Here is a 23,493-nt window from a genome sequence, read left to right on the forward strand (position 1 = left end):
TTTCTCATCCAGTTTCTCAAATATGGGACTTTGAAGTGCCGACCTAAAAATATCATAATGGCTACAACATTTAAATTTATCCTTAGTATATAACAGTACTATGATGCTAGGATTGATGTTTCTTTATTTTGTAGAACAATGGGATACAAAAAATACATCTTAATATTTACAATTTTATTGCCAGATAATTACAGAGATTTTTACAATTCTTTCATCACATATTTTATATGTACACAAATGTATATATATATATATATTATGAATAATTTAAAATTATTTCTTATGATATCAACATCAGGATCTTTATATTAATATAATGAAATACATAAATCAGATAAAATACTTAAGTCATTCCATTTATTGACAGTTAAAACCTCCGTAATTTTTTTTGTTTCTTTTTTAATAAATAAAACAATTCTTTTAAAAAAAACCTCAATCATGTTTTAAAAAAATACATTTCAGCAAACTGATGATCAACTTTGAATTAAAAAATACTGTTCATGTAACTGATGACTTTTATGAACTTTCGGCCAATTAAACACCTACTTTGAATAACACATGTTCTTTTAAATTATATAACTGATGAATATTAAACCAACACCTCGTAATATTCTTCCATAAACACAAATATTCCTAGACAAATACACTATATTTTCATGAACACATTTGGCTTTGTATTACAATGATCATCAAACATTTGTCTTTTCTTTCAAAGCAAATAAAATGTCATCTTGACTGATGTTGAGCCTCACTCTCATTTGAAGGTCATGGCGGCCATGTTCTACTAACAGCAGTCGTATACTACCAAGTCTTGAACATATAGATGCCAGTTGTGAAGTGGTTGGTGGGGTTAAACCTACAAAATGACAAAAAAGATGAATTCAAAATTACCTATAAAAGAAAAATAAACTGTTAACACAGAGATATGTCTCGCCTATTTGTTATTTTGATAATGCAAATGTCAATACATTTGCATACCGAATATCATTGACTTAACATTAGTGGTTCATCTTAAACTGACCTAATCACAAACAAATACATGTAAACTAAGCAAAAGTTTCAAAGTCAATAGACCATAACTGAGGGGTAAGGACCAAATATTCTCTATGGTAATGAGATGTGCCAATGCTAATACAACTGCATACCACATATCATTGACCTACCACTAGTGGTTCACCATGAACTAGACCTAATCACAAACTAATACATTGTTGACGCCGCCGCCGTCTCCAGGAACAGCATACGTATGTCTCGTTTTTTGACTCTGTCAAGGCGAGACAAAAACTCTGCTTACAAATTCATATCCCAAGCTCCCTATATCTGAGTTACTGGATTAGGAGTATTTACATATACAAAATGTGCCACACCATTGATTTAGTTTAGAAGTAAAGAATACAAAACGTGTACGACAGACGAATGAACACGATGATAAACAAGAGTGCACACGCTGAAATGTCTCGCCTTCTTTACTAACCATTGATATAATGTTGATAGTCCCAAATGAAAGCTTTACTACAACTATTACATAAACTTAACATGATCCAAGAATATGAAGTCAAAGTCATATAAACCAAACGAGAAATACATGTACACCTTACAATCATTCAATACACTAAATATAGTTGACCTATTGCTTATAGTTTCTAAGAAATAGACTTAACCAAGAAAACTACACATTGACCAATGAATCATGAAAATGAGGTCAAGGTCAGATGAACAATGCCATGCAGACATGAACAGCTTACAATCCTTCCATACAACAAATATAGCTGACCTATTGCTTATTGTTTAAGAAAAACAGACTGAAACACATAAACTTAACACTGAGCAATGAACAGTGAAAATGAGGCCAAGGTCAAATAAAACCTGCGAGACTGACATGTACATCATAGAATATTTCCAAACACCAAATTTAGTTGACTTATTGCATATACCGTAGAAAGGCTTGTATAGTTCGCACTGGTACATAGTCCGCACCCCCTTCTCCCCACGAAATTTTAGGTAAAAAAACTTTTTGTAACTGTTAGAAAAGGTCTACTGAAACTCCGGTAATTTCAAATCCTGTGCGGTCGTTTGCTGTATTTTCTTGGAAAAACCTGTTTTCCATCACCAAACAGAAGCTGAAACTGCTTGTAAATGATTCTAGAACGCTTCATGATTGTTAAAATAAGTTTAATTCACTTAAAAAACAATTTAGAAACTTGTGTATGTTTAAACAGGAAGTTTAAAAAGCACGTGTAAAAGAAGAAACTAACCGGTGAGAGTCGAAATCCGTACATAACAGATATCACTATAATACGACTTTGAAAGTAAAACAGTTCCATCCTTTTGTAAAACAGTCTTTAATATATCTATCACATTAATGTTTGAAGGGTCTTGAGCTAATACAAACCATATTAGTCAGTATGAAACACCAAAACGGAACGAACAATAACCGATTACGTTTTGTAGTTTACAAATTCTAAGCTGGTTTACGGTTGCCTTTTTCACTATGTTTGTATCGTTTCAATCAAGCAGATACCAGTTTATTTCAACCAATGCATTGAAAAGAAACGAGAAATTTGTAATGAAAGGTTTAGTTTTTATATTTATCAGTATTAATTTGATATTGAATAGAAATAACTTATTAATATGGATGAGTTAAAATTATTAGTTTGAAAAATGATAAGAGCGCCCTCTGCAATATAAATAACAAAGATGGCGGAACGTAAACAAACCACCTCGCCCGCGAAATTGAAATTTTTCTCTTATTTCTTGCTTATTGTACTCTATAGTCCGCACCCCGTCTGGAAGGTCCAATTTTGGAGAATAAAACCGCGGACTATACAAGCCTTTCTACGGTAGTATAAGAAAAAAGACCAAAACTCAAAAACTTAACTTTGACCACTGAACCATCAAAATGAGGTCAAAGTCAGATGACACCTGCCAGTTGGACATGTACACCTTACAATCATTCCATACACCAAATATAGTAGACCTATTGCATAAAGTATAAGAATAAACAGCTGCGCCATGAGGGCATGATACGCCCGTCGTCTTGTGTGTGAATTTTTATGCAATAACCATAAATAGTTTCTGACATACGGCGTGACATGCGAAAACCCCCCTTTTTTTTTTTTTTTACAAAAAACTCAAAATCTCTAAAATAAAATTTTGAATCAAAACCAAAAAGTATACAGATCTTTAGATTAATATAACTAAGAAGTGTGTAAAATTTTAAGCAATAATCATAAATCGTTTTTGAGATACGGCGCGACATGTGAAAACCCCCCCTTTAAAAAAAAAAAAATCAATATCTCAAAAATAAAATTTCGAATCAAACCAAAAAGTATAAAGATCTTTAGATTAATATAACTTAGAAGTGTGTAAAATTTTAAGCAATAATCATAAATCCTTTTAGAGATACGGCGCGACATGTGAAAAACCCCTCCCCCTTTTTTTACAAAATACTCAATAACTCAAAAATAAAATTTTGAATCATCACCAAAAAGTATACAGATCTTAAGATTAATATAACTAAGAAGTGTGTAAAATTAAAAATTTGACGGGCGTATAAAAACAGACCAAAACACAAAAACTTAACTATAACCACTGAACCATGAAAATGAGGTCAAGGTCAGATGACACCTGCCAGTTGGACATGTACACCTTACAATCCTTCCATACACCAAATATACCAGACCTATTGCTTATAGTATCTGAGATATGGACTTGACCACCAAAACTTAACCTTGTTCACTGATCCATGAAATGAAGTCGAGGTCAAGTGAAAACTGTCTGACGGGCACGAGGACCTAGATAGGTACGCACATACCAAATATAGTTATCCTATTACTCATAATAAGAGAGAAATTAACATTACCAAAAATCACAACTTTTTTTTCAAATAGTCTCTGAACCATGAAAATGAGGTCAAGGACAATGGACATGTGACAGATGGAAACTTCGTAACATAAGGCATCTATATACAAAGTATGAAGCATCCAGGTCTTCCACCTTCTAAAATATAAAGCTTTTAAGAAGTTAGCTAAAGCCGCCGCCGCCAGATCACTATCCCTATGTCGAGTTTTCTGCGACAAAAGTCACAGGCTCAACAAAAAAACAACCTTATGCTTGCAGTGTGTATAATGATCTTGTAATGGACTGACAAGGAACATTTTGAAACCATATTATTGGTCTTCTATGGACCCCTCAGTTATTGCAAGGTTTCTTTTATGAGCAGAGTGTCTGGTATTTAAAACTCACTCCATGAGGCACTCTCAGATAAACATTCAACCAATTGTGAATTTATTTTCTTCCATTTTAGTCTTTCTCTTTCAAAAGGTTTCAGAAAAGTATTGTGATATTGTGATAAAACTGCAAGAAAGGCTACATCAATTTATAATATTTCACCCGGAATTGTTTACCTTCAAATCTGCATAGTGATATATGCTGTGTATATATCCTAGAAAACTCAGCTTCCTCTAATCCTGACCTGGTGAACTCAGCTACAATTGCTCTCAGGAATAGTTTCTCTTGATTTGACAGTCCTCTGATATTATAAAAAAAAAAAAAACATCATTAACTGGGATTAAACCAAAATTGGTTTCAAAGAAAAACACTTCTTTCACAACCTACATATGGTGGAAATAAATTTAAAATTAACTGGTGTAATTTAGACAGAAGTGATAACATTACTAACTTTTCTTTTGCCAACAGTGTCAACAGTGTTACCAAAGATATGTGTGACCTCTGACTCAAGTGTTGAAGAATGAAAAATCAAATATTAGTATTAAAAATAAATCTTTGTATGCACTCTTACTTTAAGTTTTATATCAATTAAAATTAGTTCACACACTCTCCTGCTCCCTGGTCTTGGAATGAAAATCCATTCTATTCTTTTTATAGACCATAATTATCTCCCTTCATTTATTTTACATTTGTGTAAAATTTTCAAGGAAATCTTTCAAATAAAGTAAAATTACATTTAAGTGTTATATTGAAAATAAAATTTAACTAATATGCAAGAAAACTAACCTGATTGTAACTATTTTTGGAGAAGAGAACATTTCCTGAAGTGCAGCATCAACATGCGACATTCCAACCAAGATGTTGGTTTTCTTTGAAGGAGATCTATTTTCAGCTATCTCAGTAGATCTACGACAGATATCCAGAGCTCTCCTAGCATCACCAGATACAGCTGCTACTTTCCTAGCAGCCAGCTGTATAGCATCTGAATCAAATGCTTTCAGCCCTTTCATTCTGGATACGACTATCTCCTGTAACTGTTTGAAAGTGTAAGGCTGGAATGTCATTCTTGTAAGTCCCTGAAACAGAATAAACCTCATATGATTGCGCGTTCACTAAATGACAGTTAAGGATCGATTTAAAACTTCCAGCTGGCTGACAATTGCTCAACCTTATACAGGACAGGAAATTGTTGAAATTATATGAACACTTTTTCTCACTAGAGACATGTTGAGCAAGATTTTTTAATGTGTCAGCTCACAAAAAACCAGTGTGGATGGAAAAGTATTGAGGATGATGTGCAACACCATCAAATCTCATTATTTGACACTGATGATCTGATGCAACCATTTAAATTAATGTTCTAACTCTCCAATTATATGAGTTTAGCAGGGAAACAGTTAATAATTCTAATGTTTCTGGTTTCACGTGGATGGAAATCATACCCCAATATCCTCCTCTACACCATAACCCATGGTGTTGGTCCTATTAAAGGAGGAATATACAGAACATACATACATACTATTAAAAAAACTATTGAAGTATATTTTGAAATTATGCACATAAATGTATGTTAAAATATAAGAGGAATTAACAATATAGGGAGTAATATATAGGCATTTTTTAAATACAAAATAATTGTGTATTACCTTGATACACAATAAATTAAACAGACTAGTAAATCTGAAAGGCTTTCTGTATGATTATCCATTTTCAGCAATTTTTGAAGTAACCAGGCTTAATCCATATATATACACAGGGATGACTAATTTGAACTAGCTTTTTGTCCATGTATGTAACACACCTATTAATGGCGAATAATAATGCCAAGTTTCATCCCTGAACTCCAAGGAGTTTTAAAGTTGGAGAGCGGAAACAATTTTTGTACTTATGCATAGGGGTGACAAAGTTGAACTCAGTTTTTGATCAAACTTTCTTCAATATTCATTTTTCGTCCATGTACACAACACACCTTCTAGTAGTGGTGAATAATCATACCAAGTTTTATTACTGAACTACAAGGATTTTAAAGTTGTAGAGCCAAAATGCTTTTTGACATGCTGATTAATATAGGCCTTCGACTCCTTAACTAGTTGGGTCCTAATTATTAGGTGCCAATTTTTTTTAGGACCAAGGTCATATACTGTATTTTGATACTATCGGAATATATATAAGCCAAAAATATATCTACAGAAAAAAGAAGATTCAACTAAATATCTTTCAAGCATTGTTCTACTTTTCAAAATAAAACCTACAATTCTACTGGCAACTCTTTTCATCATTATCCTCTCTGGTAAATCCATAGTATTAGCAACAGCTAGGACAACTAACCGAGCATGTCGCTGTGATGGCCAGTCAAATAGATTATACATAACATCTTGTTTTCTTGTCCATAGCAAATCAAGCTGAAATATATAAAGATTATGATAGTTATTGAGGCCTGTCATATCTGGTGAAAATGAGATTTTTCTAAGATCAATTGATTTAATCGAACTAGAGGCTCTCAAGAGCCTGTGTCGCTCACCTGTATTTACTGAAACTTTGGAAATCATGTAAAATAAGGTTAAAATCATAATTAATAGTATTAGATATTAGATATTATAATGATATCTAAGATAATAACAAAAAACTGCAAAATTTTTGTAAAATTACTTACTCAGGGGCAGCAACCCAACAACGGGTTGTCAGATTCGTCTGAAAATTTCAGGGCAGATAAATCTTAATCTAATATACATTTTTTCCACCTGTCAGATTTGCTCTAAATGCTTTAGTTTCAGAGATATAAACCAAAAACTGCATATTACCCCTATGTTCTATTTTTAACCAAATCGGCCATGATAGTTGGAAGGCGGGGTCATCAGTCAAATTTTTTAAACTAGATACCCTAATAATGATTATGGCTAAGTATGGTTAAATTTGTCTCAGTAGTTTCAGAGAAGAAGATATTTGTAAAAGATTACAAAAATTTACGAAAAATTGTTAAAAATTGACTATTAAGGGCAATAACTCCTAAAGGGGTCGACTGACAATTTTGGTCATGACAACTTATTTGTAGATCTTACTTTGCTGAACATTATTGCTGTTTACAGTTTATCTCTATCTATAATAATATTCAAGATAATAACCAAAAACTGCAAAATTTCCTTAAAATTACCAATTCAGGGGCAGCAACCTGACAACAGGTTGTCAGATTTGTCTTGACCTGATAATCAGTTTTACCCTATGTCAGATCTACTCTAAATGCTTTGGTTTCAGAGATATAAGCCAAAATCTACATTTTACCCCTATGTTCTATTTTTAGCCATGGCGGCCATCTTGGTTGGTTGGCGGGGTCATCGGACACATTTTTTAAACTAAATACCCTAATGATGATTGTGGCCCAGTTTGGTTAAATTTGGCCCAGTGGTTTCAGAGGAGAAGAATTTTGTAAAAAGCTAACGACGACGACGCCAACGGACGACGGATGCCAAGTGATGAGAAAAGCTCACTTGGCCCTTCGGGCCAGGTGAGCTAAAAAAGGAAGTGAAGTCCTTCTTATTGTGGCGGAAATTAACACCTATAAATTAAAACTGTATATATGTACATTATAACATCTGACAGAATAATACTTTGGTTAACTTTGTAGTTGTAAAAGTCCGAAAAGAAAAGCAAATTCAAAAGGTTCATGACTCTCTATCAGCAACCTGAATTAAAACATTTCATCACATTACCTTTTAACATCAAAGAAAGGATGATGTTGTACTCAACATCAAGTAAAACCATTATGAATAAATGGGGAATGTGTCCGATAGATGATGCCCCCACTTGCATATCATATAAAGTTATAAAGGGACATTACTGAAGAACGGTAAAAGTGAAATTCCCAAATTTGAACTTGATCTGAGTTTTGTGGCAATAAGTATTGTGTATAAGTTTCATAACATTTGGTTGAGGCAAACTTAAGTTAGAGAACAGAAACGAAAAATTCAGCAATTTTTCCATTTTTAAAGGGGCATGACTCTAGAACAGTAAAAGTGTCACCACCAAAATGCAAACTTAATCCATATTTTGTGGTAATAAGCATTGTATATAAGTTTCATAACATTAGGTTAAGGCAAACTTAAGTTAGAGAACAGAAACGAAAAATTCAGCAATTTTTCAATTTTTAAAGGGGCATGACTCTAGAACAGTAAAAGTGTCACCACCAAAATGCAAACTTAATCCATATTTTGTGGTAATAAGCATTGTATATAAGTTTCATAACATTAGGTTAAGGCAAACTAAAGTTAGAGAATGGAAACGAAAAATTCAGCAATTTTTCAATTTGTAAAGGGGCATAACTCTAGAACGGTTAAAATGACGCCACCAAAATTCAAACTAGATCTGTGTTTTGTGGTAATAAGCATTGTGTATAAGTTTCATTACATGTGGTTGAGGCAAACTAAAGTTAGAGAATGGAAACCAACTTTTGGACGTACAGACGGATGGACGTATGTACAGATGGACAAGGGTAAAACTTAATGCCCCCTCCACTACGGCAGGGGCATAAAAATATTAATATAATGATGCACATTCATAATTCATTATTTTTTGTGGGCTGCTGCCTAATTTTATTTTATCCCTCATCTCTTATTATTCATAAAAGCATCAAGTAATATTGATTTTCTAAACAAACCTCATCAGCCAACATAACAATGGTTTCTTTTCTTGGTCCAGGTGTTGTAAACTTTTTGTTCAGTAAATCAGCAGCATGGTCAGGTGTAGCTTTCTGTCCAGTCAGTTGCTGGAAAATTAATTATAAGCTGTAATGTCATATCCAGAAAGATGCTGGTGTATTTTTTTTTATAATGATAATGTTAGGGTTCTTACACAATGTATTATTTGTCAACATGATAATCTTTACATTTCTTGCAGTCTTTAAAAGTGAATGTTCCACTCAATTTATCCTTTTTAAAATGTGCAATTTACACTGATAGATTCTGTAACATACATATATCTTACATCTTTATTCATTTTACAAATGGTAAATTTCATAATATTTACGGCATATAAACAATGATGGGAATAAATCCGTTTGTCTGATAAATCTTTCAATTTGATATAACATCAGTGAAATGAAGACTTACCTGATGAAAGAACTACCTGACTTGATAGTATTAAAATAAAATAAGTAATGACTTGGAAAATCAAGAAACTTTATCTAGCACTGTACCTTGAGTATCTGTACATAAGCCTGTCTAGGCTCTGTTAATCTCATTCCATTTATAGATATGTACTTAAATTGGCTTAATTCCCCATCTTCATATGCTTTATTCAGGGCCCTGATCACCTCATGGACTGTAGCTGTTTTGCCTGTGCCAGGTACACCTGATATGTACATACACCTGTAAAATAATTATAAAAGATTCTCATGATACAAAACAAATTCATGCGTTTGTTTTTTTATAATCACAGTTCTATATAACAGAAACAGGAAGTGAGACAAATTTTAGTCATTTCAATGTCAGCAAATGGATGATGATTGACTGAAGAACTATGTTGATGCTTGAATTTCAAAGTATTCATACAACTACTGACCAATATACACCGCACAGTCAGCTATAAAAGGCCCCGAAATGAAAATGTAAAACAATTCAAACGAGAAAACTAACGGCCTAATTTATGTACAAATCAAAGCACTGTAAGCGCTGTAGGCAGTTAACCAAAAACCAAGGCAAACGTAATTATGAAAACTGTGGCAATGTTGCTTCAATTTTTTTTTAAGATTTGAAAGAACAAACATTAAACATTCGTATATTGTACATTTATGTTCAATAAATGAATTGATTATTAAGGCAAATTAATTAATATTTCATCAAGGTTTTCAAAAGCAACTCATATATCAATGTAAATGACCCCCATCTTCATCCCCAAGTGCATGATGTGACTCCATACCTAGTTTGGAATAAAATGACAGGTGATTATAAAACAGTTGGTCAAACATTCTTGGGCTTTACACTGCTTGAAAGATTTAAATGTTTTCTTTAAAATGAGCCATAAATGAAAATTATGATAGGCCCAGAAATAATTTAATAAACAATTAAAGTAAATTCAATTATCTAGACTCATTTTTTGCATCAATTTTTTTTTATAATAAACAAGAAATAATTGTAACAGGATGCCGTTACGAAGTCTCCCAAACAAAGCCCCCATAATTCGTCATTCCCATGGTCGCCTGACATTGGGCAAAGTCCAGTTAATATTGGTTTGGTCTAGTAAAGTGATATGCATATGTGACACCAAGGAGATTGACCCTGTATGTCATTCAAATCTTTTTGAAATGGTGAACAGGAATAAATATGGTTTAGATGTGGGTATCTCGACCGTTTACGTTCTCAAACAGGAGGGGGTGGGGTGACCCCAGGGACTCCCCCTATATTTCATTTGATTTGTTATATTGTCCTATACATTAATACATATGGTTTAGGGGTGGGGATCTCGACCATTTCCAAGTTCTCAAACAGGAGGGGGTGGGGTGACCCCAGGGACTCCCCCTATATTTCATTTGATTTGTTATATTGTCCCATACATGAATACATATGGTTAAAGGGTAGGGATCTCGACCATTTCCAAGATCTCAAACAGGAGGCGGTGGGGTGACCCCAGGGACTCCCCAAATATTTCATTTGATTTGTTATATTGTCCCATACATGAATATATATGGTTTAGGGGTGGGGATCTTGACTGTTTACAAGTTCTCAAACAAGAGGGGTGGGGTGTCCCCATGGACTCCCCCTATATTTCATTTGATTTGTTTTATTGTCCCATACATTAATATATATGGTTTAGGGGTGGGGATCTCGACCATTTCCAAGTTCTCAAACAGGAGGGGATGGGGTGACCCGAGGAACTCCCCATATATTTCATTTGATTTGTTATATTGTCCCATACATGAATATATATGGTTTAGGGTTGGGGATCTTGACTGTTTACAAGTTCTCAAGCAGGAGGGGCGGGGGTGTCCCCAGGGACTCCCCCTATATTTCATTTGATTTGTTTTATTGTCCCATACATGAATGTATATGGTTTAGGGGTGGGGATCTCAACCATTTCCAAGTTCTCAAACAGGAGGGCTTGGGGTAACCCCAGGGACTCTCCCTATATTTCATTTGGTTTGTTATATTGTCCCATACATGAATATATATGGTTTAGGGGTGGGGATCTCGACCGTTTACAAGTTCTCAAACAGGAGGGGGTGGGGTGACCCCAGGGACTCACTCTATATTTCATTTTTGATTTGTTTTATTGTCCCATACATGAATATATATGGTTTAGGGGTGGGGATCTCAACCATTTCCAAGTTCTCAAACAGGAGGGGGTGGGACGATACTGGGGACTCCCCCAAATTTTTTTCATTTGATTTCTTTTATTGTCCCATTCAAGTATATATATATATATTAAGTGTGGGTATCTCGACCGTTTACAAGTTCTCAAACAGGAGGGGGTGGGGTGACCCCAGGGACTCCCCTATATTTCATTTGATTTGTTATATTGTCCCATACATGAATACATATGGTTTAGGGGTGGGGATCTCGACTGTTTACAAGTTCTCAAACAGGAGGGGGTGGGGTGACCCCAGGGACTCCCCCTATATTTCATTTGATTTGTTATATTGTCCCATACATTAATACATATGGTTTAGGGGTGGGGATCTCGACCATTTCCAAGTTCTCAAACAGGAGGGGGTGGGGTGACCCCAGGGACTCCCCCTATATTTCATTTGATTTGTTATATTGTCCCATACATGAATACATATGGTTAAAGGGTAGGGATCTCGACCATTTCCAAGATCTCAAACAGGAGGCGGTGGGGTGACCCCAGGGACTCCCCAAATATTTCATTTGATTTGTTATATTGTCCCATACATGAATATATATGGTTTAGGGGTGGGGATCTTGACTGTTTACAAGTTCTCAAACAAGAGGGGTGGGGTGTCCCCATGGACTCCCCCTATATTTCATTTGATTTGTTTTATTGTCCCATACATTAATATATATGGTTTAGGGGTGGGGATCTCGACCATTTCCAAGTTCTCAAACAGGAGGGGATGGGGTGACCCGAGGAACTCCCCATATATTTCATTTGATTTGTTATATTGTCCCATACATGAATATATATGGTTTAGGGTTGGGGATCTTGACTGTTTACAAGTTCTCAAGCAGGAGGGGCGGGGGTGTCCCCAGGGACTCCCCCTATATTTCATTTGATTTGTTTTATTGTCCCATACATGAATGTATATGGTTTAGGGGTGGGGATCTCAACCATTTCCAAGTTCTCAAACAGGAGGGCTTGGGGTAACCCCAGGGACTCTCCCTATATTTCATTTGGTTTGTTATATTGTCCCATACATGAATATATATGGTTTAGGGGTGGGGATCTCGACCGTTTACAAGTTCTCAAACAGGAGGGGGTGGGGTGACCCCAGGGACTCACTCTATATTTCATTTTTGATTTGTTTTATTGTCCCATACATGAATATATATGGTTTAGGGGTGGGGATCTCAACCATTTCCAAGTTCTCAAACAGGAGGGGGTGGGACGATACTGGGGACTCCCCCAAATTTTTTTCATTTGATTTCTTTTATTGTCCCATTCAAGTATATATATATATTAAGTGTGGGTATCTCGACCGTTTACAAGTTCTCAAACAGGAGGGGGTGGGGTGACCCCAGGGACTCCCCTATATTTCATTTGATTTGTTATATTGTCCCATACATGAATACATATGGTTTAGGGGTGGGGATCTCGACTGTTTACAAGTTCTCAAACAGGAGGGGGTGGGGTGACCCCAGGGACTCCCCCTATATTTCATTTGATTTGTTATATTGTCCCATACATTAATACATATGGTTTAGGGGTGGGGATCTCGACCATTTCCAAGTTCTCAAACAGGAGGGGGTGGGGTGACCCCAGGGACTCCCCCTATATTTCATTTGATTTGTTATATTGTCCCATACATGAATACATATGGTTAAAGGGTAGGGATCTCGACCATTTCCAAGATCTCAAACAGGAGGCGGTGGGGTGACCCCAGGGACTCCCCAAATATTTCATTTGATTTGTTATATTGTCCCATACATGAATATATATGGTTTAGGGGTGGGGATCTTGACTGTTTACAAGTTCTCAAACAAGAGGGGTGGGGTGTCCCCATGGACTCCCCCTATATTTCATTTGATTTGTTTTATTGTCCCATACATTAATATATATGGTTTAGGGGTGGGGATCTCGACCATTTCCAAGTTCTCAAACAGGAGGGGATGGGGTGACCCGAGGAACTCCCCATATATTTCATTTGATTTGTTATATTGTCCCATACATGAATATATATGGTTTAGGGTTGGGGATCTTGACTGTTTACAAGTTCTCAAGCAGGAGGGGCGGGGGTGTCCCCAGGGACTCCCCCTATATTTCATTTGATTTGTTTTATTGTCCCATACATGAATGTATATGGTTTAGGGGTGGGGATCTCAACCATTTCCAAGTTCTCAAACAGGAGGGCTTGGGGTAACCCCAGGGACTCTCCCTATATTTCATTTGGTTTGTTATATTGTCCCATACATGAATATATATGGTTTAGGGGTGGGGATCTCGACCGTTTACAAGTTCTCAAACAGGAGGGGGTGGGGTGACCCCAGGGACTCACTCTATATTTCATTTTTGATTTGTTTTATTGTCCCATACATGAATATATATGGTTTAGGGGTGGGGATCTCAACCATTTCCAAGTTCTCAAACAGGAGGGGGTGGGACGATACTGGGGACTCCCCCAAATTTTTTTCATTTGATTTCTTTTATTGTCCCATTCAAGTATATATATATATATTAAGTGTGGGTATCTCGACCGTTTACAAGTTCTCAAACAGGAGGGGGTGGGGTGACCCCAGGGACTCCTCTATATTTCATTTGATTTGTTATATTGTCCCATACATGAATACATATGGTTTAGGGGTGGGGATCTCGACTGTTTACAAGTTCTCAAACAGGAGGGGGTGGGGTGACCCAATGGATCCCCCCTATATTTCATTTGATTTGTTTTATTGTCCCATACATGAATATATATGGTTTAGGGGTGGGGATAACGACTGTTTACAAGTTCTCAAACAGGAGGGGTTGGGGTGACCCCAGGGACTCCCCATATATTTCATTTGATTTGTTTTATTGTCTCATACATGAATATATATGGTTTAGGGGTGGGGATCTCGACCATTTCCAAGTTATCAAACAGGAGGGGGTTGGGTGACCCGAGGAACTCCCCATATATTTCATTTGATTTGTTATATTGTCCTATACATGAATATATATGGTTTAGGGGTGGGGATCTTGACTGTTTACAAGTTCTCAAGCAGGAGGGCTTTGGGTGACCCCAGGGACTCCCCCTATATTTCATTTGATTTGTTATATTGTCCCATACATGAATATATATGGTTTAGGGGTGGGGATCTCGACCGTTTACAAGTTCTCAAACAGAAGAGGGTGGGGTGACCCCAGGGACTCACTCTATATTTCATTTTTGATTTGTTTTATTGTCCCATACATGAATATATATGGTTTAGGGGTGGGGATCTTGACCATTTCCAAGTTCTCAAACAGGAGGAGGTGGGACGATACTGGGGACTCCCCCAAATTATTTTCATTTGATTTCTTTTATTGTCCCATTCAAGTAAATATATATTAGGTGTGGGTATCTCGACCGTTTACAAGTTCTCAAACAGGAGGGGGTTGGGTGACCCCAGGGACTCCCCTATATTTCATTTGATTTGTTATATTGTCCCATACATGAATACATATGGTTTAGGGGTGGGGATCTCGAATGTTTACAAGTTCTCAAACAGAAGGGGGTGGGGTGACCCCATGGACTCCCCCTATATTTCATTTGATTTGTTTTATTGTCCCATACATGAATATATATGGTTTAGGGGTGGGGATCTCGACTGTTTACAAGTTCTCAAACAGGAGGGGTTGGGGTGACCCCAGGGACTCCCCATATATTTCATTTGATTTGTTTTATTGTCTCATACATGAATATATATGGTTTAGGGGTGGGGATCTTGACCATTTCCAAGTTATCAAACAGGAGGGGGTTGGGTGACCCGAGGAACTCCCCATATATTTCATTTGATTTGTTATATTGTCCCATACATGAATATATATGGTTTAGGGGTGGGGATCTTGACTGTTTACAAGTTCTCAAGCAGGAGGGGCGGGGGGTGTCCCCAGGGACTCCCCCTATATTTCATTTGATTTGTTTTATTGTCCCATACATGAATGTATATGGTTAAGGGGTGGGGATCTCAACCATTTCCAAGTTCTCAAACAGGAGGGCTTTGGGTGACCCCAGGGACTCCCCCTATATTTCATTTGATTTGTTATATTGTCCCATACATGAATATATATGGTTTAGGGGTGGGGATCTCGACCGTTTACAAGTTCTCAAACAGAAGAGGGTGGGGTGACCCCAGGGACTCACTCTATATTTCATTTTTGATTTGTTTTATTGTCCCATACATGAATATATATGATTTAGGGGTGGGGATCTTGACCATTTTCAAGTTCTCAAACAGGAGGAGGTGGGACGATACTGGGGACTCCCCCAAATTATTTTCATTTGATTTCTTTTATTGTCCCATTCAAGTAAATATATATTAGGTGTGGGTATCTCGAGCGTTTACAAGTTCTCAAACAGGAGGGGGTTGGGTGACCCCAGGGACTCCCCATTATTTCATTTGATTTGTTATATTGTCCCATACATGAATATATATGGTTTAGGGGTGGGGATCTTGACTGTTTACAAGTTCTCAAACAGGAGGGGCGGGGGTGTCCCCAGGGACTCCCCCTATATTTCATTTGATTTGTTTTATTGTCCCATACATGAATGTATATGGTTTAGGGGTGGGGATCTCAACCATTTCCAAGTTCTCAAACAGGAGGGGTTGGGGTAACCCAGGGACTCCCCATATATTTCATTTGATTTGTTATATTGTCCCATACATGAATATATATGGTTTAGGGGTGGGGATCTCGACCGTTTACAAGTTCTCAAACAGGAGGGGTTGGGGTGACCCCAGGGACTCTCTATATTTCATTTTTGATTTGTTTTATTGTCCCATACATGAATATATATGGTTTAGGGGTGGGGATCTTGACTATTTCCAAGTTCTCAAACAGGAGGGGGTGGGACGGTACTGGGGACTCCCCCAAATTATTATAAAGTACATCTTCAAATTGAAGGGTGTTGGGATGACCCCCAGGGACTCACCCTATATTTTGGTTGATTTTTTTGTATTGTCCTGTTCTCATTACTGAAGACTGCATGTGTCTATCACCTACTGAGTCATTTGAAAATTTAAAAATATAAAAATCCCATAGGGTTCTATAGTAAACCCCTCCCTTCTTGAGTCCCCTCCAAATACCCCTAAATAGACCCCAATGCACAAACAAAAGATTAATGGCTCCGCTAGACATGTTAGTCTCATATTTTTATGAAACCCTAAGTAAATCTGACAAACGGTCAAAGTTGTCCTCTTAGACGGTTTGAGTGGATTCGGTCCGACTTGTCTAGGGGACGAGTTGTCCACATTACTTAAAACATCCCATCAACGTCGATTTCCGCATCTGTTTTCATGACCTCGTTTCATTCATAAAATAACAACAACCTTATTTGGCAAGATAAGTTAGAAATTACCACCCACTTATATAACTTTATTTCCTCTATCATAGAGATTTGTTGTACATGAACAATATTCCTGCGCATTTTGCCATTTGGGAAATATAAACGACTTGTAATTACCGATTTTCGGCGATGAAATATTTCATACAATTGTTCTTTGACATCGTAGCCAAAAGCACAGGGGATAATAAACTACGTACGGATTTCTATTGAGCACTACTTCCTATGTGCAACTTCAAAAGTTTTGGGTAGTTCGACGATCATTTAAGGTTTTTCTGGTCATATTTTTTGTATTCCAGAAATAAAAGTATTAAAAAAATGTCCAATTAGTTATAAATAACATAATAGCCAGCTAGATAATAACAATGGCACGTATTTCAGCATTTATTGGGTAGAACACAAATCTAGGGTGCTCGCATAAGGCAGCTTAACTGCCTAAAAATGAACAAAAAACAAATATGTAACACATAAACAAACGACAACCACTGAATTACAGGCTCCTGACTTGGGACAGGCACATACATACAGAATGTGGCGGGGTTAAACATGTTAGCGGAATCCCAACCCTCCCCCTAACCTGGGACAGTGGTGTAACAGTACAACATAAGAACAAACTATAATAAAATGCTCCGCTGGGTGCAGCTTGATACGACCGCAGAGGTCGAACCCTGAACAGTTGGGGCAAGTATGGACACAACATTCAAGCTTGACACAGCACTGAATTTGGATTGTGATTAAATATTTGACACAGCATAGGTTTCTAACACAGAATGAATGTGGTCTAAGAACTTAAAAAATTTTAATTTACCTATTCAAACCATATCATTATTATTTGCTTTTATATATAAATCAGAAATAACCAATTTAAAATGGAAAATTTGAAAGAAAGAAAAAAGGAAAAAAAAATCCCTCCCCCAAATTTTTTGAACCCCCTTATGATTCATCACCCCCAAACTCAATCCCAGCCTTCCCTTTGTGGTATGGTAGATTGCAGTACAATTTCAGAGAGATCCATACACTTGAACACAAGTTATTGTCTGGAAACTAGAAAAATGCTTGTTTTTAGGCCCCTTTTTGGCCCCAAATTCCTGAACGTTTAGGGCAATTACCCCCAAACTCAAACCCAGCTTTCCCTTTGTGATATGGAACCTTGTAGTACAATTTCAAAAAGATCCATACACTTACACACAAGTTATTGTCCTGAAACTAGAAAAATGCTTGTTTTTTGCCCCTAATTCCTAAAATTTTGAGGCAATTACCCCCAAAATCAATCCCAGCCTTCCCTTTGTGGTATGGTATCTTGCAGTACAATTTCAGAGAGATCCATACACTTGAACACAAGTTATTGTCTGGAAACTAGAAAAATGCTTATTTTTGGCCCCTAATTCCTAAACGTGTTGGGCAATTACCCACAAACTCAATTCCAGCTTTCCTTTGTGGTATGGTAGATTGCAGTACAATTTCAGAGAGATCCATACACTTGAACACAAGTTATTGTCTGGAAACTAGAAAAATGCTTATTTTTGGCCCCTAATTCCTAAACATGTTGGGCAATTACCCCCAAAATCAATCCCAGCCTTCCCTTTGTGGTATGGTAGATTGCAGTACAATTTCAGAGAGATCCATACACTTGAACACAAGTTATTGTCTGGAAACTAGAAAAATACTTGTTTTTAGGCCCCTTTTTTGCCCCAAATTCCTGAACGTTTAGGGCAATTACCCCCAAACTCAAACCCAGCTTTCCCTTTGTGATATGGAACCTTGTAGTACAATTTCAAAAAGATCCATACACTTACACACAAGTTATTGTCCTGAAACTAGAAAAATGCTTGTTTTTTGCCCCTAATTCCTAAAATTTTGAGGCAATTACCCCCAAAATCAATCCCAGCCTTCCCTTTGTGGTATGGTATCTTGCAGTACAATTTCAGAGAGATCCATACACTTGAACACAAGTTATTGTCTGGAAACTAGAAAAATGCTTATTTTTGGCCCCTAATTCCTAAACGTGTTGGGCAATTACCCACAAACTCAATTCCAGCTTTCCTTTGTGATATGGAACCTTGTAGTACAATTTCAGAAAGATCCATACACTTACACACAAGTTATTATCATGAAACTAGAAAAATGCTTGTTTTTTGCCCCTTTTTGGCCCCTAATTCCTAAAATTTTGAGGCAATTACCCCCAAAATCAATCCCAGCATTCCCTTTGTGATTTGGAACCTTGTGGTACAATGTCAGAGAGATCCATACACTAACACACAAGTTATGTCTGGAAGTTACAAAAATGCTTATTTTTGGCCCCTAATTCCTTAACTGTTGGTACCATAACCCCCAAAATCAATCCCAACCTTCCTTTTGTGGTTTTGAACCTTATGGTAAAATTTCATAGAGATCCATTCACTTAAACTAAAGTTAGAGTGTGAAAACCAATGTGTCTTTGGACGACGCCGACGTCATACCAATATACGATCGCAAAATTTTTTTGCGGTCGTATAAAAATCAATTGAAAGAGGTTTAACTCATCAGGTGGATAAAAATACAAATACTACAAATACAAGTGGACGTGGCCGGGTACTTGTACATCCAAACAACAAAAAGACACTAAGTACAGATCTGATAGTACTGGCAGTTACTGACAGCTAGTTCAAAGCCACTAACAACTAATAAAAAAAATCATGCATCTAAGACTAAATTATCAATCCGTACACATCCAACATCCAATGGATTTAGTGTAAAGACATCATAAACAGTCAGAGAAAACATGACCTTGTGCAATGCCAAGATACAGGTATCGACAGATTGTAGATCCATGAATGTGTATATGTATATAACAATAATATTTAGTTTGCTTTAATTTACTGATAACAGTTTAGTACCAATAAAAACAATATTTAATGATCTAATTACAGTGTTGAATTGGTAACCTTTTAGAATAAGTTTATTTAAAGGATCGATAAGTTTACCAGGATCGTTTCTAAATTTCTGGGCAATAGTATATTATACAGAGTTTTAGGAAGCTACCACTAGACAAGTAATATATATCTTCTTATTTTCTCATATGTACTAAAAAAAATTGAATGTGATCTATTCTTGTTGCCAAATACTTTTCATGATTTTAAAAAAGCAAGAAAAAGAAAATATAATTTGATTTAACTTGGGTGAGGAATGGATGAGCAATCTTTCAATGATATTCAAAAAGAGAACATGTTATTGTGACATGAATACGCACCCCGATTTGTACAAGACTTATTATATTAGATTAGAATTCTTATGTGCTAGCTCAGAAGATAACAATCAAGTATTTTTTTTTGCCCTACTTGTGAATTGAACCCACAACCTGCACTGAAGGCAAATATGCTACAAGTCCACAAATACATTTTACAAGGTTTGTGTGATAACATAAATAATTGAAGCATTTTTTTTCGTGGATTTTAATATTAAAAGAAAAAGCATATTTTTGGTTTAGATTTTCTCTAGCAAAACCAATTTCCATCAAAAATGGAAAAAAATGTTTTCAATATGCCTGTGTGCAAGGTGTCAAAGCAGTACATGCACCATGCATTACATCATGCGAGGAAAATATCATATTTTATCAGAAACATTATGGTGGGCTAGTAAAAGGTTGATGTCAAACAATCATATAGTAATATTTATTATCAATAACCATACCCTCCAGTTCCATCTAATATTTTACTCTCTACAAAACTAAAAATATCTTCAAATTCCTTTTCTCTACATGGCAATGAATCAGGTACTGCTGACACATGTAACCTGCAAAACATGTTTTCATTACATAGCATTGAATTCAAATTTTAACATACAGAATTTCCTTGTTGGGTTTACGCACTCATCCTCCTACAGTATTTAGTACATATGATTCCAAAACCATTAGTTAAAACAATTAACAGGTATATCTCTGCTCAACATGTTTTAACTGTTAGAACAAGAAGATTAAGGTCAAGCAATCTATGTATAGTTAATACCTGAAAGATTTTTTTTTGTTTTTAAGTAGATATCATATTTAATGTACACCAAACCCCTATAAAACAAAATTTCATTTCAGCCTCACCATGAATAATTGATCTATGATGGTATGCTTTAAAATGTTGTTTATATAATTCTGCAAAAGATCAGCATTTGCTGGAAGTTCCATATCGGTATCATTCAAAATATAAGTCACTGGATGTTAAGCAAACAATAATCTATCAATCAATAAAAATACAAACAGTAATCTTTAATTTTGATCAGTAAAGACTTAAGTTAGTAGGTTTACCTAGCTCTTGCCTCTTCCAAAACACTTGACGGTGACATCAATGGTCGTGATCTGCCAGGGATATGTGGTGTTACCTCACTTGCAGTAGATCTACGATTCTGTTAAAAACATATTTATAAGACTTGGTTGAAATTCATATCAAGTTCCTAATTTCTTGAAGTTAACTTAATTTTGGAATTTGCTAAGCATGCACCACAATTTCAATGAGACATGTTTTCCATGAGATATCAATCAATTTAATATTCATACTTGATATTTACCTACTTCACAAAGATTGGATGTAAACAGTAAAAAAGTTTTTATTGATGACCTGTCTTTAAGAGGCCTATACTATATTGCCATGTTCAATTACAGCAGAATGCATTGAGTGTGTAGGTAAAGGTAATATCTTAGGTTAGCTTGCTTGTTTGCTGAACGTGAAGTCATTGTTAGGTTAGGTAAACTACCCTCCTTTAAGAGTTAGACTAGTGCGACAGATAACCAACCTATCTATCTGTAGGACTAGACTACTCCGAAAGGAGGGTAGTATACTTAACCTTATAATGACTTCACGGTTCAGCTAACAAGCAAGCTAACCAAAAATTCTACCTTTACCTACACACTCAAGGCATTCTGCTGTAAATAAATATGCAGTCAACACAAAGTATTACTGAAAATGACTGTTTGCCTTTTAAAAAACAAATCAATCTATTTCTGGCGGCACAAACATGACAAACATCAAATGTCATCCTTTCCAGGCAGGTTTATATTATGAAATGGTATCCATGTTTAAAATGTACATGTAAAATCAGTGTTGCAATGTCAAACTACAACTGGAAGTAAAAATTATAACCTTTGCAAATAGAAGAAGAAATTTTGATAATTGAAACATTAGTAAATATTTGACACAAAAATTCTTTTGCATAGAGATCTTAAATTTTTAATTCTGAAATATTGTGTATATCTGTTTATAGTTTATTGCTGTTAAATAATAAAATTGTCTTGTATCATATACTCACTGGTGTTGATTTACTCTTTGCTTTCTTCTTATTACTCTGTCTTTTGAGACTAGCATGGCTATCAGTGTCACTGTCACTATCGGGTGTTGATTTACTTCTTGAATTCTTCTTATTACTTCGTTGCTTGAGACTGGCAAGGCTATCATTGTCACTATCACTATCTGGTGTTGATTTACTTCTTGAATTCTTCTTATTACTTCGTTGTTTGAGACTAGCAAGGCTATCATTGTCACTATCACTATCTGGTGTTGATTTACTTCTTGAATTCTTCTTATTACTTCGTTGTTTGAGACTAGCAAGGCTATCATTGTCACTATCACTAGCTTCTTCCATTACAAATACATCATTAGAATCATTCAAACCGAAGTCCACTTTTCCCGTAGCCTCATTATAATCTATCTTCCTGAAAGGTTCCACCACAATAAATTAAATTATTTTTGTTTACACATATTTAATCAATATGATAAGCATTATTAATCAAAATAGTATGCTGTTAGTAATTCCTCCTTAAGGAAAATAGAGTAGATGGGTATGAATTCTTTTTTTTATTGTGTTTAATTTGAGACTGAGGCATAAAAAGGATAGACAGGGAATCCCTAAAAAAAAGTATAATTAATTTTGGCCTTAGGAACCTTTTCTATGGCTGGTTACAAGTGCTTCCACTTCTAAATGACTATATGGCAGACTACTTTATCATAGACTGTATTCATCAGACAATGTAACCATTTAAAACTATATGCCGCTTAATTATCTGTGTTGATTCCACTCTATATTCATCATGCATGACATAAACCAAAGAATGTGCTACATTTTGTTTCACACTGAAGATCCCCAAGGTATATTTTCAAAACAAATGATTAAATAGTCCAAGAATTATATGAGGTAAATACATCAATTTTTTTTTATTTGTTAGTGAATTGGACTGGTTCATAAATCAATGAACCCCTGAAAAATGTATTTTTAAAATTCTTTTATTAAACTTTATACTTTCTGTATTAACCTACACATTCTTGAACTTGACGAACAAGCAACTAGCAGACAAATATATAGAATAATAGCACAAGTAAGTTTTATGACTGCTTTGTAAAATAATACCATAAAAATACTTCACACAATGAATGAACGGTGTGTTTGATTCATCAAATTATATCTGTATTTGACAATAATTCATACATCACGCACAATTCCCATTAAAAAGGTAAATAGTTTGAAATCAATCTAAATTGAAAAGAGATTTGTAAGAAACCCTTAAGCCAAACTTAATCAGAATTTGAAAATTTGACAAAACATAAATCTGATTTTAAGTA

The 23,493-nt window shown here is 35.6% G+C and overlaps 1 protein-coding gene across 1 annotated transcript in view; it reads right to left on the reverse strand.

Annotated features, from left to right (window-relative positions):
• Window positions 1-299: 299 nt before the first annotated feature.
• The window catches only part of LOC127738040 (origin recognition complex subunit 1-like), a 30,659-nt gene continuing 7,465 nt past the window's right edge, over window positions 300-23,493 (reverse strand). Inside the window, exons 6-14 of the mRNA XM_052249106.1 lie at window positions 22,187-22,589; window positions 21,189-21,286; window positions 20,585-20,686; window positions 9,419-9,590; window positions 8,882-8,989; window positions 6,483-6,632; window positions 5,017-5,306; window positions 4,407-4,531; window positions 300-856 (exon numbers count right to left, since the gene is read on the reverse strand). Coding sequence (XP_052105066.1) covers window positions 690-856; window positions 4,407-4,531; window positions 5,017-5,306; window positions 6,483-6,632; window positions 8,882-8,989; window positions 9,419-9,590; window positions 20,585-20,686; window positions 21,189-21,286; window positions 22,187-22,589 — 1,615 coding nt within the window. The 3' untranslated portion in view covers window positions 300-689. The remainder of the gene's footprint in view (window positions 857-4,406; window positions 4,532-5,016; window positions 5,307-6,482; window positions 6,633-8,881; window positions 8,990-9,418; window positions 9,591-20,584; window positions 20,687-21,188; window positions 21,287-22,186; window positions 22,590-23,493) is intronic.

The sequence above is a fragment of the Mytilus californianus genome, unplaced genomic scaffold (genome assembly GCF_021869535.1).
Source record: "Mytilus californianus isolate M0D057914Y unplaced genomic scaffold, xbMytCali1.0.p SCAF_1, whole genome shotgun sequence".
Taxonomy (NCBI): domain Eukaryota; kingdom Metazoa; phylum Mollusca; class Bivalvia; order Mytilida; family Mytilidae; genus Mytilus; species Mytilus californianus.